This window comes from Lampris incognitus, unplaced genomic scaffold (assembly GCF_029633865.1).
Source record: "Lampris incognitus isolate fLamInc1 unplaced genomic scaffold, fLamInc1.hap2 scaffold_168, whole genome shotgun sequence".
NCBI lineage: Eukaryota > Metazoa > Chordata > Actinopteri > Lampriformes > Lampridae > Lampris > Lampris incognitus.
In genome coordinates, this window is record NW_026611130.1 from 121,278 (window position 1) to 140,000 (window position 18,723).

General features: G+C 38.5%; 1 protein-coding gene across 1 annotated transcript in view; it reads right to left on the reverse strand.

Annotated features, from left to right (window-relative positions):
- Nucleotides 1–12,139: 12,139 nt before the first annotated feature.
- The window catches only part of LOC130132779 (protein ITPRID2-like), a 33,088-nt gene continuing 26,504 nt past the window's right edge, over nt 12,140–18,723 (reverse strand). Inside the window, exons 9-10 of the mRNA XM_056301829.1 lie at nt 16,763–17,095; nt 12,140–12,258 (exon numbers count right to left, since the gene is read on the reverse strand). Of these exons, the coding sequence (XP_056157804.1) occupies nt 12,151–12,258; nt 16,763–17,095 (441 nt within the window). The 3' untranslated portion in view covers nt 12,140–12,150. The remainder of the gene's footprint in view (nt 12,259–16,762; nt 17,096–18,723) is intronic.

Below are 18,723 nucleotides of genomic sequence, written 5' to 3' on the forward strand. Positions count from 1 at the left end.
TTTAATAAAATAACTTCTATTTAATAAGGAACATTTTATATTTAATAAAATATTTTTTATTCAATAAGGAACATTTTATATTTAATAAAAACATATTTAAAAAGAACATTTTATATTTACTAAAACATTTTGTATTTAATAAAGAACATTTTCTATTAATAAAATATGTTTACGTAATAAAGAACATTTTATATTCAATAAAATAAACCTTTCTTTTAATATAGAATATTTTACAGAAACAACGTTTTTTCAAATGTTCACGTGCTAACAAAGGAACACGAGGCTAATCCCGACCCTGAGTGACAGGAGTCTGTCTGCTGTTTAGTTTTGGTACCGGGCACCATAACGAAAACAATAGTGTATTTAATAAAATAATTTTTATTTAATAAATAATCTTTTTTTAATAAATAAAATGTTCATTTTATAAATAACATTTTATGTTTAATAAAATATTTTTTTTTAATAAGGAAAATGTTATATTTAATAAAATATTTTTTATTTAATAAGGAACATTTTATATTTAATAAAATATTTTTTATTTAATAAAGAACATTTAGAGCAACGTTTTCTCATTAAAAAACATTTTAAATTCGATAATAAATGTTGTATAATAAAGAACATTGTATTTAATAAAATATTTTCTATTTAATAAGGAACATTTTCTATTTAATAAAATATTTTTTATTTAATAAAAAATTATTTACAAAGAACATTTTTTATTTACTAAAACATTTTGTATTTAATAAAGAACATTTTCTATTAATAAAATATGTTCACGTAATAAAGAACATTTTATATTTAATAAAATATTTTCACTTCATAAAGAACATTTTATATTCAATAAAATAAATCTTTCTTTCAATATAGAATATTTTACAGAAACAACGTTTTTTCAAACGTTCACGTGCTAACAAAGGAGCACGAGACTAATCCTGACCCTGAGTGACAGGAGTCTGTCTGCTGTTTAGTTTTGGTACCGGGCACCATAACGAAAACAATAGTGTATTTAATAAAATAATTTTTATTTAATAAATAATTTTTTTAATAAAATAAAATGTTCATTTAATAAATAGCATTTTATATTCAATAAAATATTTTCATTAAATAAAGAACATTTTATATTCAATAAAATATTTTTTATTTAATAAAGAACATTTAGAGCAACGTTTTCTCAATAAAAAACATTTTAAATTCGATAATAAATGTTGTATAATAAAGAACATTATATTTAATAAAATATTTTCTATTTAATAAGGAACATTTTATATTTAATAAAATATTTTTATTTATTAAAGAACATTTAGAGCAACGTTTTCTCAATAAAAAACATTTTAAATTCGATAATAAATGTGGTATAATAACGAACATTATATTTAATAAAATATTTTCTATTTAATAAGGAACATTTTATATTTAATAAAGTATGTTTATTTAAAAAAGAACATTTTATAATTAATAAAATATCTTCATTTCATAAAGACATTTTATATTTAATAAAAAATATTTACAAAGAACATTTTATATTTGCTAAAACATTTTGTATTTAATAAAGAACATTTTATATTCAATAAAATAAACCTTTCTTTTAATATAGAATATTTTACAGAAACAAGGTTTTTTCAAACGTTCACGTGCTAACAAAGGAGCACGAGGCTAATCCTGACCCTGAGTGACAGGAGTCTGTCTGCTGTTTAGTTTTGGTACCGGGCACCATAACGAAAACAATAGTGTATTTAATAAAATAATTTTTATTTAACAATTTTTTTTAATAAAATAAAATGTTTATTTAACAAATAGCATTTTATATTTAATAAAAAAATATTTACAAAGAACATTTTATATTTACTAAAACATTTTGTGTTTAATAGAGAACATTTTATATTTAATAAAATATTTTTTATTTAATAAAGAACATTTAGAGCAACGTTTTCTCAAAAACACATTTTAAATTCTATAATAAATGTTGTTTAATAAAGAACATTATATTTAATAAAATATTTTTTATTTAATAAGGAACATTTTGTATTTAATAAAGAACATTTTCTATTAATAAAATATTTTTATTTAATAAGGAACATTTTATATTTACTAAAACATTTTGTATTTAATAAAGAACATTTTCTATTAATAGAATATTTTTTATTTAATAAAGAACATTTAGAGCAACGTTTTCTCAAAAAACACATTTTAAATTCGATAATAAATGTTTAATAAAGAACATTATATTTAATAAAATATTTTTTATTTAATAAGGAACATTTTATATTTAATAAAATATTTTTTTTCTAATACAGACATTTTATATTTAATAAAAAATATTTACAAAGAACATTTTATATTTACTAAAACATTTTGTATTTAATAAAGAACGTTTTCTATTAATAAAATATTTTTTATTTAATAAGGAACATTTTATATTTACTAAAACATTTTGTATTTAATAAGGAACATTTTATATTTAAAAAAATATAAAAATATAAAATATAAATATATAATATAATATATAAAATTAAATATTAATAAAGAACATTTTACAGCAACAACGTTTTTTCAAACGTTCACATGCTAACAAAGGAGCACGAGGCTAATCCTGACACTGTGACAGGAGTCTGGCTGCTGTTTAGTTTTAGTACCGGGCACCATAACAAAAACAATACAGTAGGGTATCTAATAAAATAATTTTTTATTTAATAAAGTACATTTAGAAGAAACAACATTTTATCAAACGCTCCAGTGCTAATAAAGAACATTTTATATTTAATAAAATACATTTTTTATTTAATAAAGAAAATTTAGAGCAACGACGTTTTGTCAAAGGCTCACGTGCTAATAAAGAACATTTTATATTTAATAAAATACATTTTATTTTTTATTTATTTAATTTTATTTAATTAAGCCCGGCCCTGACGAGCTGCCGGCGCGGGGTGGGCGGGCCATGGCGCGAGGTGGGTGAGCCGTAACAATTGTATATTTAATAAAAAAATTGGTTTTACAAAGAACATTTTATATTTAATAAAATAATTTGTGTTTAATAAAGAACATTTTATATTTAATAAAATAAAATTTTCATATAATAAATAGCATTTTATATTTAATAAAATATTTTTTATTTAATAAAGACATTTTATATTTAATAAAATATATTTATTTAATAAAGAACATTTTATATTTAATAAAATACAATTTTCATATAATAAATAGCATTTTATATTTAATAAAATATTTTTTATTTAATAAAGACATTTTATATTTAATAAAACATTTTCATTTAATAAAGAATAATTTATATTAATAAAATATATTTACGTAATAAAGAACATTTTACATTTAATAAAATATTTTCATTTAATAAAGAATATTGTATATATAATAAAATATGTTTTATTTAATTAAGCATATTTTAGAGCAACAACAATTTCTCAAACCTCACGTCTTAATAAAAAACATTTTATATTTAATACAATATTTTCATTTAATAAAGAACATTTTATATATAATAAAATCACATTTTCATTTAATGAATAACATTTCATATTAAATAAAATATTTTTCATTTAATAAAGAACATTTTATACTTAATAAAATAAAATTTTCATTTAATAAATAACATTTTATATTTAATACAATATTTTAATTTAATAAAGAACATTTTATATTTATTAAAATAAAACTTTCATTTAATATAGAACATTTTAGAGCAACAAGGTTTTTTCCAACGTTCACATGCTAACAAAGGAGCACGAGGCTAATCCTGACACTGTGTGACAGGAGTCTGGCTGCTGTTTAGTTTTGGTACCGGGCACCGTAACGACAACAGTACAGTAGTGTACAGTACAGATGGCCTGGCGGCTTGTCCAGGCTGTCTCCCCACCTGGCGGCCTGTCCAGGGTGTCTCCCCGCCTGCCGCCCAGTGACTGCTGGGATAGGCTCCAGCATTCCCGCGACCCTGACAGCAGGATAAGCGGTTTGTATAATGGATGCATGGATAACGTTTTTTTTTTCAAACAACAACAATGTGGTTGCCATGGAAATGGGAAGTGCTAGAGGCGCATGAGCAGTCATGGCAGAAGCGTGACTTTTTCATGTGCACAAATGTAAGTAATGTGAAGATTTATATGTCCTGATCTGACAGTATGTTTATTAGGCCGCGCCATGAGTATTTCAGTTCAGAAATAAGACATTTCACTTTATTCACGTATATTTAATATATGCATTGTATGCTAGCTAACAAGTTAGCTTAGCAAGTCTAAGACTTAGCCAACTTTTTCCCCAAAAAGTGAAAATTGTCATTACCGTCACGTGTCATTACATGACAATTTGCTTTTACAACTTTGAAAAAAGCCTCATAATATCAAACTTATTTTGTAGGACGTGCAAAACTATGGATGTGGTGAGGGAGGACATGCAGGTGGCTGGTGCGACAGAGGAAGATGCAGAGGACAGGAAGAGATGGAAACGCATGATCCGCTGTGGCGCCCCCTAACGGGAGCAGCCAAAAGTAGCAGCAGCAGCAGCAGTAGTAGTAGCAGCAGCAGTAGTAGTAGTGGTAGTAATAGTAGTAGTGGTGGTGGTAGTAGTAGTGGTGGTAGTAGTAGTAGTACTACATAATGAAATGACAATAAATTAAATCTTGAATCTGGTGATGCAGGATATCATGTCCATGAAATGTTCATAGTCACTAAACGAATGCTTGCACCCTGCAGATATGAGCCTCCAGTTGTCACCATTGCCTTTCCAGATGTGAATTAGGTGTTTAAGGACATTAGAGCCAATGACGAGCTCATCGCACTGACCTGTTACTACTAAAACAGGGACAGTGCATTTCACTCTGTAGATGCCCAGTGTGTCTGCTTTCCTCCACAGTCAACAAGCACAATTCAAGCTGATTGAGGTTCTCCCACAAGAGCTCCAGCTTCTCTCAGTATACATTCTCCCTCCGCATTCAGCGTGCAAGCCATCCGGAATCTATCGTGCCCTTCAGTTTAACTTTGTCATTCACTGCAACCTTGGTGTAGAACAACCTCTGAACCACGACTTGGTGCCCTTCTGGAACGGCTGAACAGGTATTAATTATAGAGAAGGTCAAGATTAGGCTCATCTAGGCCCATCTTCACTGAGGGTTTCTTTGTCCACCTCCCACATTGCCTTTCTCCAAGTGTGGGTGTTCTAGTTTCCTGAAGGCTGATTCTGACTGGTGTCAGCCTGACCCATTTGTCTCTGTTCATGTCTGTTGCAGTCCATCTTCCAATGACCAGGAGTGATGCATGACCGACATGGATTCTCTTTTCTGAAATACAGGAGTGTGGAATGACTGGTATCATTGCAGACCCAGCACTTCCTCCTCTGAGAAGGCCCTGGGGAAAACAGTCACTGGTGCAGGGGCTGCAACCTTCAGATTCTGATGTGTTATCATATGATCCACGAGATTGATTCGCGTATGCATGCCATTCGCATCCATGGTTGGAGAGTGGGGGCTGGAGCTGGTTGGACACAAACTGACTCAAGACTGGGCTGAACAGCTGAAAGCAACGTTGGTGACTGTGTGAGCTGAGTGGTGGGCATTGGTACTGGATGGGGGGATATTGACACCTGGGAGAGCTGGAGTGAGAGCAGTGTTCAGGACCGGGGTAAATTGGGCTGCTGTGGGTGAAAACTGGAACGAGGGCTGAAACTGGCGCCATGCTGAATGCTGCTGCAGGCAAGACCTGCAAGTCGAATCCTGAGACAGAAGAGAGCTGTGAGATGGGCTAACCTGCACTGGTTGTAATGTGTGGATTTTCTGTGACATGACTGTGGGTGTGTATACCTTCTACTGTGTTTGCTGTGTGTATGTGTGTGTCTGTCTTGCTCTGTTTGGTGAAGCCACAGCCCTCATTTCATGTTGAACATGTGCCTGCACATTGTTTTAATGACAATAAACTGAATTGAATTGAGGTGAGAGTAGTTGTAATGACCTGCTCTGGTTTGGTCTGGGACGGGCTGGGCCCAACTGATGTTCTCTGTGCCCACCACCCTGCCTATGCCACAGCATAAAAGAAAGAACACAAAACCCCAAAACAAAACAGAGAAGAAGCTCACAACACACAACACAGAACAGCAGGCAAACAGACCATCAGAACCAGGACAATCACACTTCACTGCTCGCAGTGTGGAGAACATCATCATCACACACACACACACACACACACACGGACAGACAGACACACAGATGGATAGACAGACAGACAGAGAGACAGACAGGCAGACAGAAACACAGATGGATAGACAGACAGACACAGATAGACAGACAGACAGACGGACAGACAGACACAGATAGACAGACGGACAGACTGACTGACTGACAGGCAGACAGACGGGCAGACAGAAGAAAAGACAACACGTGATGTGGTTCAGTGTTCGGTTTTATTGTAAATAAATACATGGTTCTTACGATTCCCATCATGTTAAAGGAGTGATCCCTCACAACATTCCAGCTGCAGACAGACAGACAGACAGACAGACAGACAGCTGCATGAGGACAAACTAGCAGAATATTCTACTGTCTTCTAAACCGTGTTTATTCTGGCAAACTGCTGGTGGACAGGTGAGGCATTCGAGAGCAGTTAGCATGCTGTGCTAATAGTTGTTAGCATGCTGTGCTAATAGTTAGCGGTGTCTGAACACATGACATAGTCCAGAGATCTGAGCAGTCTTCTGAGAAGAGAGATGACGTCACACTGCTCAGCCGGTCCTGAAGGACAGCTTCTGATGTTTCACAAGAAAACTCAGATCAAAGAAAAGAAGGTGAATGCGATGGACTCACTGTGGACTACTCCGCTGGCGTGTTCTGTGGACAACTGCCACGACTACTAACCTCCACCAAGAAACTGCTCTTAAAACAGTCAAGGTCTAATTCAGCTGTCTCACAAACCACAGACGGTGTTAAAAGGTAGAAAGTTCGGGGTATCCAGTGTTTATTAGTCATCAGTATTTTTCATTAAGACCCCACATACTGAAGCTCGTGTGCTCATGCAGCTAAGGGCTACACTTCCTGCTTTCTGCTATATGGTCTGTCTGGACCTCACCAGGCTCTTCTCTCCAGCCATGTATCACAAGACTTACCAACTTCCTGTCATCATCATCACCATCACCACCACCATCATCATCATGTCAACGTACTGAAACCTCAAAATAACTTCTGAAATCCATCTTATGACATAACCTACTGACAAACCATAATGTTATACAGCGTTCACAAAAAATAAGAGTTCACACACACACACACACACACACACACACACACACACACACACACACACACACACACACACACACACACACACACACACCGTTCAGAAGCTCTGAAGGAAGAAGTCAAACCTTTACTGAATATGAAATGTTCTCATCAGAGCCACAATCATCACGACTGTTTCTGGTCATGCAGGTGCTGGTAAGGTGTTGTTGGTAAGGTGTTGGTATAATGTTGGTAAGGTGTTGGTAAGATGTTGGTAAAATGCTGGTAAGATGTTGGTAAGGTGTTGGTATAATGTTGGTAAGGTGTTGGTATAATGTTGGTAAGGTGTTGGTATAATGTTGGTAAGGTGTTGATAAGGTGTTGGTATAATGTTGGTAAGGTGTTGTTAAGGTGTTGGTAAGGTGTTGTTAAGGTGTTGGTGAGATGTTGGTAAGGTGTTGTAAGATGTTGGTAAGGCGTTGGTAATTGGTAAGGTGTTGGTAAGATGTTGGTAATTGGTAAGGTGTTGGTAAGATGTTGGTAAAGTGTTGGTAACGTGTTGTAAGATGTTGGTAAGATGTTGGTAAAGTGTTGGTAACGTGTTGGTAAGGTGTTGTAAGATGTTGGTAAGGCGTTGGTAAGGTGTTGTAAGATGTTGGTAAGGTGTTGTAAGATGTTGGTAAGGCGTTGGTAATGTGTTGGTAATCGGTAAGGTGTTGGTAAGGTGTTGTAAGATGTTGGTAAGGTGTTGTAAGATGTTGGTAAGGTGTTGGTAATTGGTAGGGTGTTGGTAAGATGTTGGTAAGGTGCTGGTAATTGGTAGGGTGTTGGTAAGATGTTGGTAATTGGTAGGGTGTTGGTAATTGGTAGGGTGTTGGTAAGATGTTGGTAATTGGTAGGGTGTTGGTAAGATGTTGGTAAGGTGTTGGTAATTGGTAGGGTGTTGGTAAGATGTTGGTAAGGTGTTGTAAGATGTTGGTAAGGTGTTGGTAATTGGTAGGGTGTTGGTAAGATGTTGGTAAGGTGTTGGTGAGATGTTGGTAAGGCATTGGTAAGATGTTGGAAAGATGTTGGTAATTGGTAAGGTGTTGGTAAGGCGTTGGTAAGGTTTTGGTAATTGGTAAGGTGTTGGTAAGATGTTGTTAAGATGGTAAGATGTTGGTAAGGTGTTGGTAAGGTGTTGGTAAATGTTGGTAAGGTGTTGGTAAGGTGTTGTAAGATGTTGGTAAGGCGTTGGTAAGGTGTTGGTAATTGGTGAGGTGTTGGTAAGGTGCTGGTAATGTGTTGGTAAGATGTTGGTAAGGTGTTTGTTAAGATGTTGGTAAGGTGTTTGTTAAGATGTTGGTGAGGTGTTGGTAAGATGTTGGTAAGGTGTTGGTAATTGGTAAGGTGTTGGTAAGATGTTGTTAATTGATAAGTTGTTGGTAAGATGTTGGTAAGGCGTTGGTAAGATGTTGGTAAGATGTTGGTAATTGGTAGGGTGTTGGTAAAGTGTTGGTAATTGGTAGGGTGTTGGTAAGATGTTGGTAATTGGTAGGGTGTTGGTAAGATGTTGGTAAGGTGTTGTAAGATGTTGGTAAGGTGTTGGTAATTGGTAGGGTGTTGGTAAGATGTTGGTAAGGTGTTGGTAAGGTGTTGTAAGATGTTGGTAAGGTGTTGGTAATTGGTAGGGTGTTGGTAAGATGTTGGTAAGGTGTTGGTGAGATGTTGGTAAGGTGTTGGTAAGGCATTGGTAAGATGTTGGAAAGATGTTGGTAATTGGTAAGGTGTTGGTAAGGCGTTGGTAAGGTTTTGGTAATTGGTAAGGTGTTGGTAAGATGTTGTTAAGATGGTAAGATGTTGGTAAGGTGTTGGTAAGGTGTTGGTAAATGTTGGTAAGGTGTTGGTAAGGTGTTGTAAGATGTTGGTAAGGCGTTGGTAAGGTGTTGGTAATTGGTGAGGTGTTGGTAAGGTGCTGGTAATGTGTTGGTAAGATGTTGGTAAGGTGTTTGTTAAGATGTTGGTAAGGTGTTTGTTAAGATGTTGGTAAGATGTTGGTGAGGTGTCTGTAAGATGTTGGTAAGGTGTTGGTAATTGGTAAGGTGTTGGTAAGGCGTTGGTAAGATGTTGTTAATTGATAAGTTGTTGGTAAGATGTTGGTAAGGCGTTGGTAAGATGTTGGTAAGGTTTTGGTAATTGATAAGGTGTTGGTAAGATCGTAAGATGTTGGTAAGATGGTAAGATGTTGGTAAGGTGTTGGTAAGGTGTTGGTAAATGTTGGTAAGGTGTTGGCAATTGGTAAGGTGTTGGTAAGGCGTTGGTAAGATGTTGGTAATTGGTAAGGTGTTGGTAAGATGTTGGTAAGGCGTTGGTAAGATGTTGGTAAGGTTTTGGTAATTGGTAAGGTGTTGGTAAGATGGTAAGATGGTAAGATGTTGGTAAGGTGTTGGTAAGGTGTTGGTAAATGTTGGTAAGGTGTTGGTAATTGGTAAGATGTTGGTAAGGTGCTGGCAATGTGTTGGTAAGATGTTGGTAAGGTGCTGGTAATGTGTTGGTAAGATGTTGGTAATTGGTAAGGTGTTGGTAAGATTTTGGTAATGTGTTGGTAAGATGTTGGTAAGGTGTTGGTAATGTGTTGGTAAGATGTTGGTAAGATGTTGGTAAGATGTTGGTAAGGTGTTGGTAAGGTGTTGGTAATGTGTTGGTAAGATGTTGGTAAGGTGTTGGTAATGTGTTGGTAAGATGTTGGTAAGATGTTGGTAAGGTGTTGGTAAGATGTTGGTAAGATGTTGGTAAGGTGTTGGTAATGTGTTGGTAAGATGTTGGTAAGATGGTAAGATGTTGGTAAGATGTTGGTAAGGTGTTGGTAATGTGTTGGTAAGATGTTGGTAAGATGTTGGTAAGGTGTTGGTAAGATGTTGGTAAGATGTTGGTAAGATGTTGGTAAGGTGTTGGTAACTGGTAAGGTGTTGGTAAGATGTTGGTAAGGCGTTGGTAAGGTGCTGGTAAGGTGTTGGTAATTGGTAAGGTGTTGGTAAGGCGTTGGTAAGATGTTGGTAATTGGTAAGGTGTTGGTAAGATGTTGGTAAGGCGTTGGTAAGATGTTGGTAAGGTTTTGGTAATTGGTAAGGTGTTGGTAAGATGGTAAGATGGTAAGATGTTGGTAAGGCATTGGTAAGGTGTTGGTAATTGGTAAGGTGTTGGTGAGATGGTAAGATGTTGGTAAGGTGCTGGTAATGTGTTGGTAAGATGTTGGTAAGGTGTTGGTAATGTGTTGGTAAGGTGTTGGTAAGATGTTGGTAAGGTATTGGTAAGATGTTGGTAAGGTGTTGGTAACTGGTAAGGTGTTGGTAAGGCGTTGGTAAGGTGCTGGTAAGGTGTTGGTAATTGGTAAGGTGTTGGTAAGGCGTTGGTAAGATGTTGGTAATTGGTAAGGTGTTGGTAAGATGTTGGTAAGGCGTTGGTAAGATGTTGGTAAGGTTTTGGTAATTGGTAAGGTGTTGGTAAGATGGTAAGATGGTAAGATGTTGGTAAGGCATTGGTAAGGTGTTGGTAATTGGTAAGGTGCTGGTGAGATGGTAAGATGTTGGTAAGGTGCTGGTAATGTGTTGGTAAGATGTTGGTAAGATGTTGGTAAGGTGTTGGTAATGTGTTGGTAAGATGTTGGTAAGATGTTGGTAAGGTGTTGGTAAGATGTTGGTAAGGTGTTGGTAACTGGTAAGATGTTGGTAAGGCGTTGGTAAGGTGCTGGTAAGGTGTTGGTAATTGGTAAGGTGTTGGTAAGGCGTTGGTAAGATGTTGGTAATTGGTAAGGTGTTGGTAAGATGTTGGTAAGGCGTTGGTAAGATGTTGGTAAGGTTTTGGTAATTGGTAAGGTGTTGGTAAGATGGTAAGATGTTGGTAAGGTGTTGGTAAGATGGTAAGATGTTGGTAAGTCATTGGTAAGGTGTTGGTGAGATGGTAAGATGTTGGTAAGGCATTGGTAAGGTGTTGGTAATTGGTAAGGTGTTGGTAAGGCGTTGGTAAGATGTTGGTAATTGGTAAGGTGTTGGTAAGATGTTGGTAAGGCGTTGGTAAGGTTTTGGTAATTGGTAAGGTGTTGGTAAGATGTTGGTAAGTCATTGGTAAGGTGTTGGTGAGATGGTAAGATGTTGGTAAGGCATTGGTAAGGTGTTGGTAAGATGTTGGTAAGGTTTTGGTAATTGGTAAGGTGTCGGTAGGATGTTGGCAAGGTGTTGGTAAAGTGTTTTTAAGGTGAGGGATGTTTGAGCTCCATTCTAGATGAATGAGAATCAGCAGTGTTGTGTCAGAAATAGAACAAAACCTTGGTTGAACCTGAGTTTTACTTCTTGCTGCTGTACTATCTGTTGGTAATGATAGTGAGTGTATGGTGGGTGTTGTAAAGGTTAGCTGAAGTCTACTGAAGTCGTAGTGAGGTGTTCATGTGGGCGCAGTGAGACTGTAGTGTGGGTACAGAATGTGTGTAATGAGTTTATAGTGAGGTTATAACTGGTGTAGTAAGGATGTAGTGAGAGTGTAGTGAGAATGTCAGTAGTTATGTCATCTGGTTAGTTCAGTTGGAGGGTGACTGAAGAAAAAGAAAAAGAAGAAGAAGAAGATGATGATGACGATGATGATGAGGCTCTATTGTCCACAGCTTTTGGAAATGGACTCTCACAGAACCAAATAAAGGATGCAGCATATAAGGCATAGGTGTGTACAGAGACTGTGCTTAAATTGTGTGCATAGAAGATGTGTGCAAATGTTGATAGGGTTGTGATTGTGTGTATGTGGGTCCATCCAGATGTCCCAGCAGTTTCCTCAGTCAGGAAAGGACCTTTTCAAAATACAACATGTCAACTATCAACAGTGTTCCAGACACAGAGTGTTACAGTAGTGCTACGAAGGCTGTGCTAACTAAGGCTGTCGGTAGGGGCGGTGCTCTATGGTAGCCATGACTACAGGGGTTGTTCTGTGGTCACCGAATGTGACCTCTGTGGTGACACAACATCCATCAGCTCGTTGAAAATTTCCCGACGAACTTCCTGCACCACACTTTCTCTGATCTGCAACACAACCAAGAAAAACAGACTGAGGAAACATTACTTCGCATTTTAACATCCTGGTCTGTAGCCCCACTGTAACTACAGTTACATCCTGGTCTGTAGCCCTAACGTATCTACAGTTACATCCTGGTCTGTAGCCCCACTGTAACTACAGTTAAATCTTGGTCTGTCTCTCCACTGTAAAAACAGTTACATACTGGTCTGTCACTACATTGTAACTACAGTTACATCCTGGTCTGTCTCTCCACTGTAAATACAGTTACATCCTGGTCTGTAGCTCCACTGTAACTACAGTTACATCCTGGTCTGTCTCTACTATAACTACAGTCATATCATGGTCTGTAGACCCACTGTAACTACAGTTATACCCTGATCTGTAGCCCCACTGTAACTACAGTTATATCCTGGTGTGTCTCTACTGCAACTACAGTTAAATGTTGGTCTGTATCTACTGTAACTACAGCTACATCCTGGGCCGTAGCTCCACTGTAACTACAATTACATCTTGGTCTGTAGCCCCACTGTAACTACAGTTACATTCTGGTCTGTAGCTCCACTGTAACTACACCTAAATCCTGGTCTGTAGCTCCACTGTAGCTACACTTAAATCCTGGTCTGTAGCCCCACTGTAACTACAGTTACATTCTGGTCTGTAGCCCTGTAGCTCCACTGTAACTACAGTTAAATCCTGGTCTGTAGCCCCACTGTAACTACAGTTAAATCCTGGTCTGTAGCCCCACTGTAACTACAGTTAAATCCTGGTCTGTAGCCCCACTGTAACTACAGTTAAATCCTGGTCTGTAGCCCCATTGTAACTACAGTTAAATCCTGGTCTGTAGCCCCACTGTAACTACAGTTAAATCCTGGTCTGTAGCCCCACTGTAACTACAGTTAAATCCTGGTCTGTAGCCCCATTGTAACTACAGTTAAATCCTGGTCTGTAGCCCCACTGTAACTACAGTTAAATCCTGGTCTGTAGCCCCACTGTAACTACAGTTAAATCCTGGTCTGTAGCCCCACTGTAACTACAGTTAAATCCTGGTCTGTCTCTACTGTAACTACAGTTATATCCTGGTCTGTAGCCCCATTGTAACTACAGTTAAATCCTGGGCTCTAGCCCCATTGTAACTACAGTTCAATCCTGGTCTGTAGCCCCACTGTAACTACAGTTATATCCTGGTCTGTCACTCCACTGTAACTACAGTTACATCCTGGTCTGTCACTCCACTGTAACTAGTTACATCCTGGTCTGTCACTCCACTGTATCAGTGATATCCTGGTCTGTAGCCCCACCGGAACTACAGTTAAATCTTGGTCTTTATCTACTGTAACTACAGTTATATCCTGGTCTGTAGCTCCAGTGTAACTACAGTTACATCCTGGTCCGTCACTCCACTGTAACTACAGTTATATCATGGTCTGTAGCCATACTGTAAATACAGTTAAATCCTGGTCTGTAGCGCCACTGTAACTAGTTACATCCTGGTCTGTCACTCCACTGTAACTAGTTACATCCTGGTCTGTCACTCCACTGTATCAGTGATATCCTGGTCTGTAGCCATACTGTAAATACAGTTAAATCCTGGTCTGTACCTCCATTGTAACTACAATTACATCTTTGTCTGTAGCCCCACAGTAACTACAGTTCAATCCTGGTCTGTAGCTCCACTGTAACTACAGTTACATCCTGGTCTGTAGCCCCACTGTAACTACAGTTACATCCTGGTCTGTAGCTCCACTGTAACTACAGTTATATCCTTGTCTGGAGCTCCACTTTAACTACAGTTACATCCTGGTGTGTCTCTACTGTAACTACAGTTACATCCTGGTCTGTAGCCCCACTGTAACTACAGTTACATCCAGGTCTGTAGCTCCACTGTAACTACAGTTATATTCTGGTGTGTAGCCTCACTGTAACTACAGTTATATCCTTGTCTGTAGCTCCACTGTAACTACAGTTACATCTTTGTCTGTAGCCCCACTGCAACTTCAGTTACATCCTGGTCTGTAGCCCCACTGCAACTACAGTTATATCCTGGTCTGTAGCTCTACTGTAACTACAGTTACATCCTGGTCTGTAGCCCCACTGCAACTACAGTTACATCCTGGTCTGTAGCCCCACTGCAACTACAGTTACATCCTGGTCTGTAGCCCCACTGCAACTACAGTTACATCCTGGTCTGTAGCCCCACTGTAACTGCAGTTACATCCTGGGCCGTAGCGCCACTGTAACTACAGTTATATCCTGGTCTGTAGACCCACTGTAACTACAGTTATATCCTGGTGTGTCTCTACTGCAACTACAGTTAAATGTTGGTCTGTATCTACTGTAACTACAGCTACATCCTGGGCCGTAGCTCCACTGTAACTACAATTACATCTTGGTCTGTAGACCCACTGTAACTACAGTTATACCCTGGTCTGTAGCCCCATTGTAACTACAGTTACATCCTGGTCTGTAGCTCCACTGTAACGACACTTAAATCCTGGTCTGTAGCCCCACTGTAACTACAGTTACATTCTGGTCTGTAGCTCCACTGTAACTACACCTAAATCCTGGTCTGTAGCTCCACTGTAACTACACTTAAATCCTGGTCTGTAGCCCCACTGTAACTACAGTTATATGCTGGTCTGTAGCTCCATTGTAACTACAGTTCAATCCTGGTCTGTAGCCCCACTGTAACTACAGTTATATCCTGGTCTGTCACTCCACTGTAACTACAGTTACATCCTGGTCTGTCACTCCACTGTAACTAGTTACATCCTGGTCTGTCACTCCACTGTATCAGTGATATCCTGGTCTGTAGCCCCACTGTAACTACAGTTAAATCTTGGTCTTTATCTACTGTAACTACAGTTATATCCTGGTCTGTAGCTCCAGTGTAACTACAGTTAAATCTTGGTCTTTATCCACTGTAACTACAGTTATATCCTGGTCTGTCTCTACTGTAACTACAGTTATATCCTGGTCTGTAGCCCCATTGTAACTACAGTTAAATCCTGGTCTGTCTCTACTGTAACTACAGTTATATCCTGGTCTGTAGCCCCACTGTAACTACAGTTAAATCCTGGTCTGTCTCTACTGTAACTACAGTTATATCCTGGTCTGTAGCCCCATTGTAACTAGAGTTAAATCCTGGGCTCTAGCCCCATTGTAACTACAGTTCAATCCTGGTCTGTAGCCCCACTGTAACTACAGTTATATCCTGGTCTGTCACTCCACTGTAACTACAGTTACATCCTGGTCTGTCACTCCACTGTAACTAGTTACATCCTGGTCTGTCACTCCACTGTAACTACAGTTATATCATGGTCTGTAGCCATACTGAAAATACAGTTAAATCCTGGTCTGTAGCGCCACTGTAACTACAGTTATATCCTGGTCTGTAGCTCGATTGTAACTACCATTACATCTTTGTCTGTAGCCTCACAGTAACTACAGTTAAATCCTGGTCTGTACCTCCATTGTAACTACAATTACATCTTTGTCTGTAGCCCCACAGTAACTACAGTTCAATCCTGGTCTGTAGCTCCACTGTAACTACAGTTACATCCTGGTCTGTAACCCCACTGTAACTACAGTTACATCCTGGTCTGTAGCTCCACTGTAACTACAGTTATATCCTTGTCTGTAGCTCCACTTTAACTACAGTTACATCCTGGTGTGTCTCTACTGTAACTACAGTTACATCCTGGTCTGTAGCCCCACTGTAACTACAGTTACATCCTGGTCTGTAGCTCCACTGTAACTACAGTTATATCCTGGTCTGTAGCCCCATTGTAACTACAGTTATATTCTGGTGTGTAGCCTCACTGTAACTACAGTTATATCCTGGTCTGTAGCTCCACTGTAACTACAGTTACATCCTGGTCTGTAGCCCCACTGTAACTACAGTTACATCCTGGTCTGTAGCTCCACTGTAACTACAGTTATATCCTTGTCTGTAGCTCCACTTTAACTACAGTTACATCCTGGTGTGTCTCTACTGTAACTACAATTACATCCTGGTCTGTAGCCCCACTGTAACTACAGTTACATCCTGGTCTGTAGCCCCATTGTAACTACAGTTATATTCTGGTGTGTAGCCTCACTGTAACTACAGTTATATCCTGGTCTGTAGCCCCACTGTAACTACAGTTACATCTTGGTCTGACTCCACTGTAACCACAGTTAAATCCTAGTTTGTCTCCACTGTAACCACAGTTAAATCCTGGTCTGTCTCTAATGTAATTATAAATACATCCTGGTCTGTAGCCCCACTGTAACTACAGTTATATGCTGGTCTGTAGCCCCACTGTAACTACAGTTATATGCTGGTCTGTAGCCCCACTGTAACTACAGTTACATCCTGGTCTGACTCGACTGTAACTACAGTTACATCCTGGTCTGTAGCCCCACTGTAACTACAGTTACATCCTGGTCTGTAGCCCCACTGTAACTACAGTTACATCCTGGTCTGTCTCCCCTGTAACTAGATTTACAACAGCTGCTGGTCACTGATACCTTTTGAATGAGTAGTTGGAGGTTTCCAATGGCAACACCATCTCCGGCTCCTCCCTCTGCTCCTGCCCTCTCCTGCTGTTGGTCCACCCATCTTCGGCCTTCATCCCTGCCCCCCTCATCTTGCTCGAACCTCTCTCTCTCTGCAGTGTGGGTGATGGGCCGAGGAGGAGCAGCAGGTGTTATGTTGATTGATGCCCGGTACACTTCTGATTTCTGCCCAGAATTTGTTCTGATTGGACTGGAGGAACGGGAGGAGGGGCCAGCGGAGGGGGTGTGACCTTCATAGTCAAGTTCTGATTGAAGATGAAGCTGTTCCCTAAGGAGGTCAGATACCTGGACAGACAAACAGACACACAGACAGACAGACTGATAAATAGACAGACAAACAGACAGACAGACAGATAAATAGACCGACAGGCATACATACAGGCAGATACACAGACAGACAGGCAGATAAACAGATAGATAAATAGACAGACATACATACAGACAGACAGACAGATAAATAGACAGACAGACAGACATATAGACAAACAGACAGACAAAAGGAAAAATCGTGGTAAACTGCACAGGGCAGGTGAGTAGTTATACCAGTGTAAAGTGTGTGTGAGTAGTATCAGCAGAGTAAAGTGTGTGTGAGTACTAACAGCAGTGTAAAGTGTGTGTGAGTAGTAATACCAGTGTCAAGTGTGTGTGAGTAGTAACAGCAGAGTAAAGCGTGTGTGAGTAGTAACAGCAGTGTAAAGTGTGTGTGAGTAGTAAGCGTGTGTGAGTAGTAACCAGCAGAGTAAAGTGTGTGTGAGTAGTAACACCAGTGTCAAGTGTGTGTGAGTAGTAACACCAGTGTAAAGTGTGTGTGAGTAGTAACACCAGTGTAAAGTGTGTGAATAGTAACACCAGTGTAAAGTGTGTGAGTAGTAATACCAGTGTAAATTGTGTGTGAATAGTAACACCTGTGTCAAATGTGTGTGAATAGTAACAGCAGAATAAAGTGTGTGTGAGTAGTAAGTGTGTGTGAGTAGTAACCAGCAGAGTAAAGTGTGTGTGAGTAGTAACAGCAGAGTAAAGTGTCTGTGAGTAGTAACAGCAGAGTAAAGTGTGTGTGAATGGTAACAGCAGAGTAAAGTGTGTGTGAGTAGTAACAGCAGAGTAAAGTGCGTGTGAGTAGTAACAGCAGAGTAAAGTGCGTGTGAGTAGTAACAGCAGAGTAAAGTGTGTGTGAGTAGTAACAGCAGAGTAAAGTGTGTGTGAACAGTAACAGCAGAGTAAAGTGTGTGTGAGTAGTAACAGCAGAGTAAAGTGTGTGTGAACAGTAACAGCAGAGTAAAGTGTGTGTGAACAGTAACAGCAGAGTAAAGTGTGTGTGAGTAGTAACAGCAGAGTAAAGTGTGTGTGAGTAGTAACAGCAGAGTAAAGTGTGTGTGAGTAGTAACAGCAGAGTAAAGTGTGTGTGAACAGTAACAGCAGAGTAAAGTGTGTGTGAGTAGTAACAGCAGAGTAAAGTGTGTGTGAGTAGTAACAGCAGAGTAAAGTGTGTGTGAGTAGTAACAGCAGAGTAAAGTGTGTGTGAGTAGTAACAGCAGAGTAAAGTGTGTGTGAACAGTAACAGCAGAGTAAAGTGTGTGTGAACAGTAACAGCAGAGTAAAGTGTGTGTGAGTAGTAACAGCAGAGTAAAGTGCGTGTGAGTAGTAACAGCAGAGTAAAGTGTGTGTGAGTAGTAACAGCAGAGTAAAGTGTGTGTGAGTAGTAACAGCAGAGTAAAGTGTGTGTGAGTAGTAACAGCAGAGTAAAGTGTGTGTGAGTAGTAACAGCAGAGTAAAGTATGTGTGAGTAGTAACAGCAGAGTAAAGTGTGTGTGAGTAGTAACAGCAGAGTAAAGTGTGTGTGAATAGTAACAGCAGAGTAAAGTGTGTGTGAATAGTAACAGCAGAGTAAAGTGTGTGTGAATAGTAACAGCAGA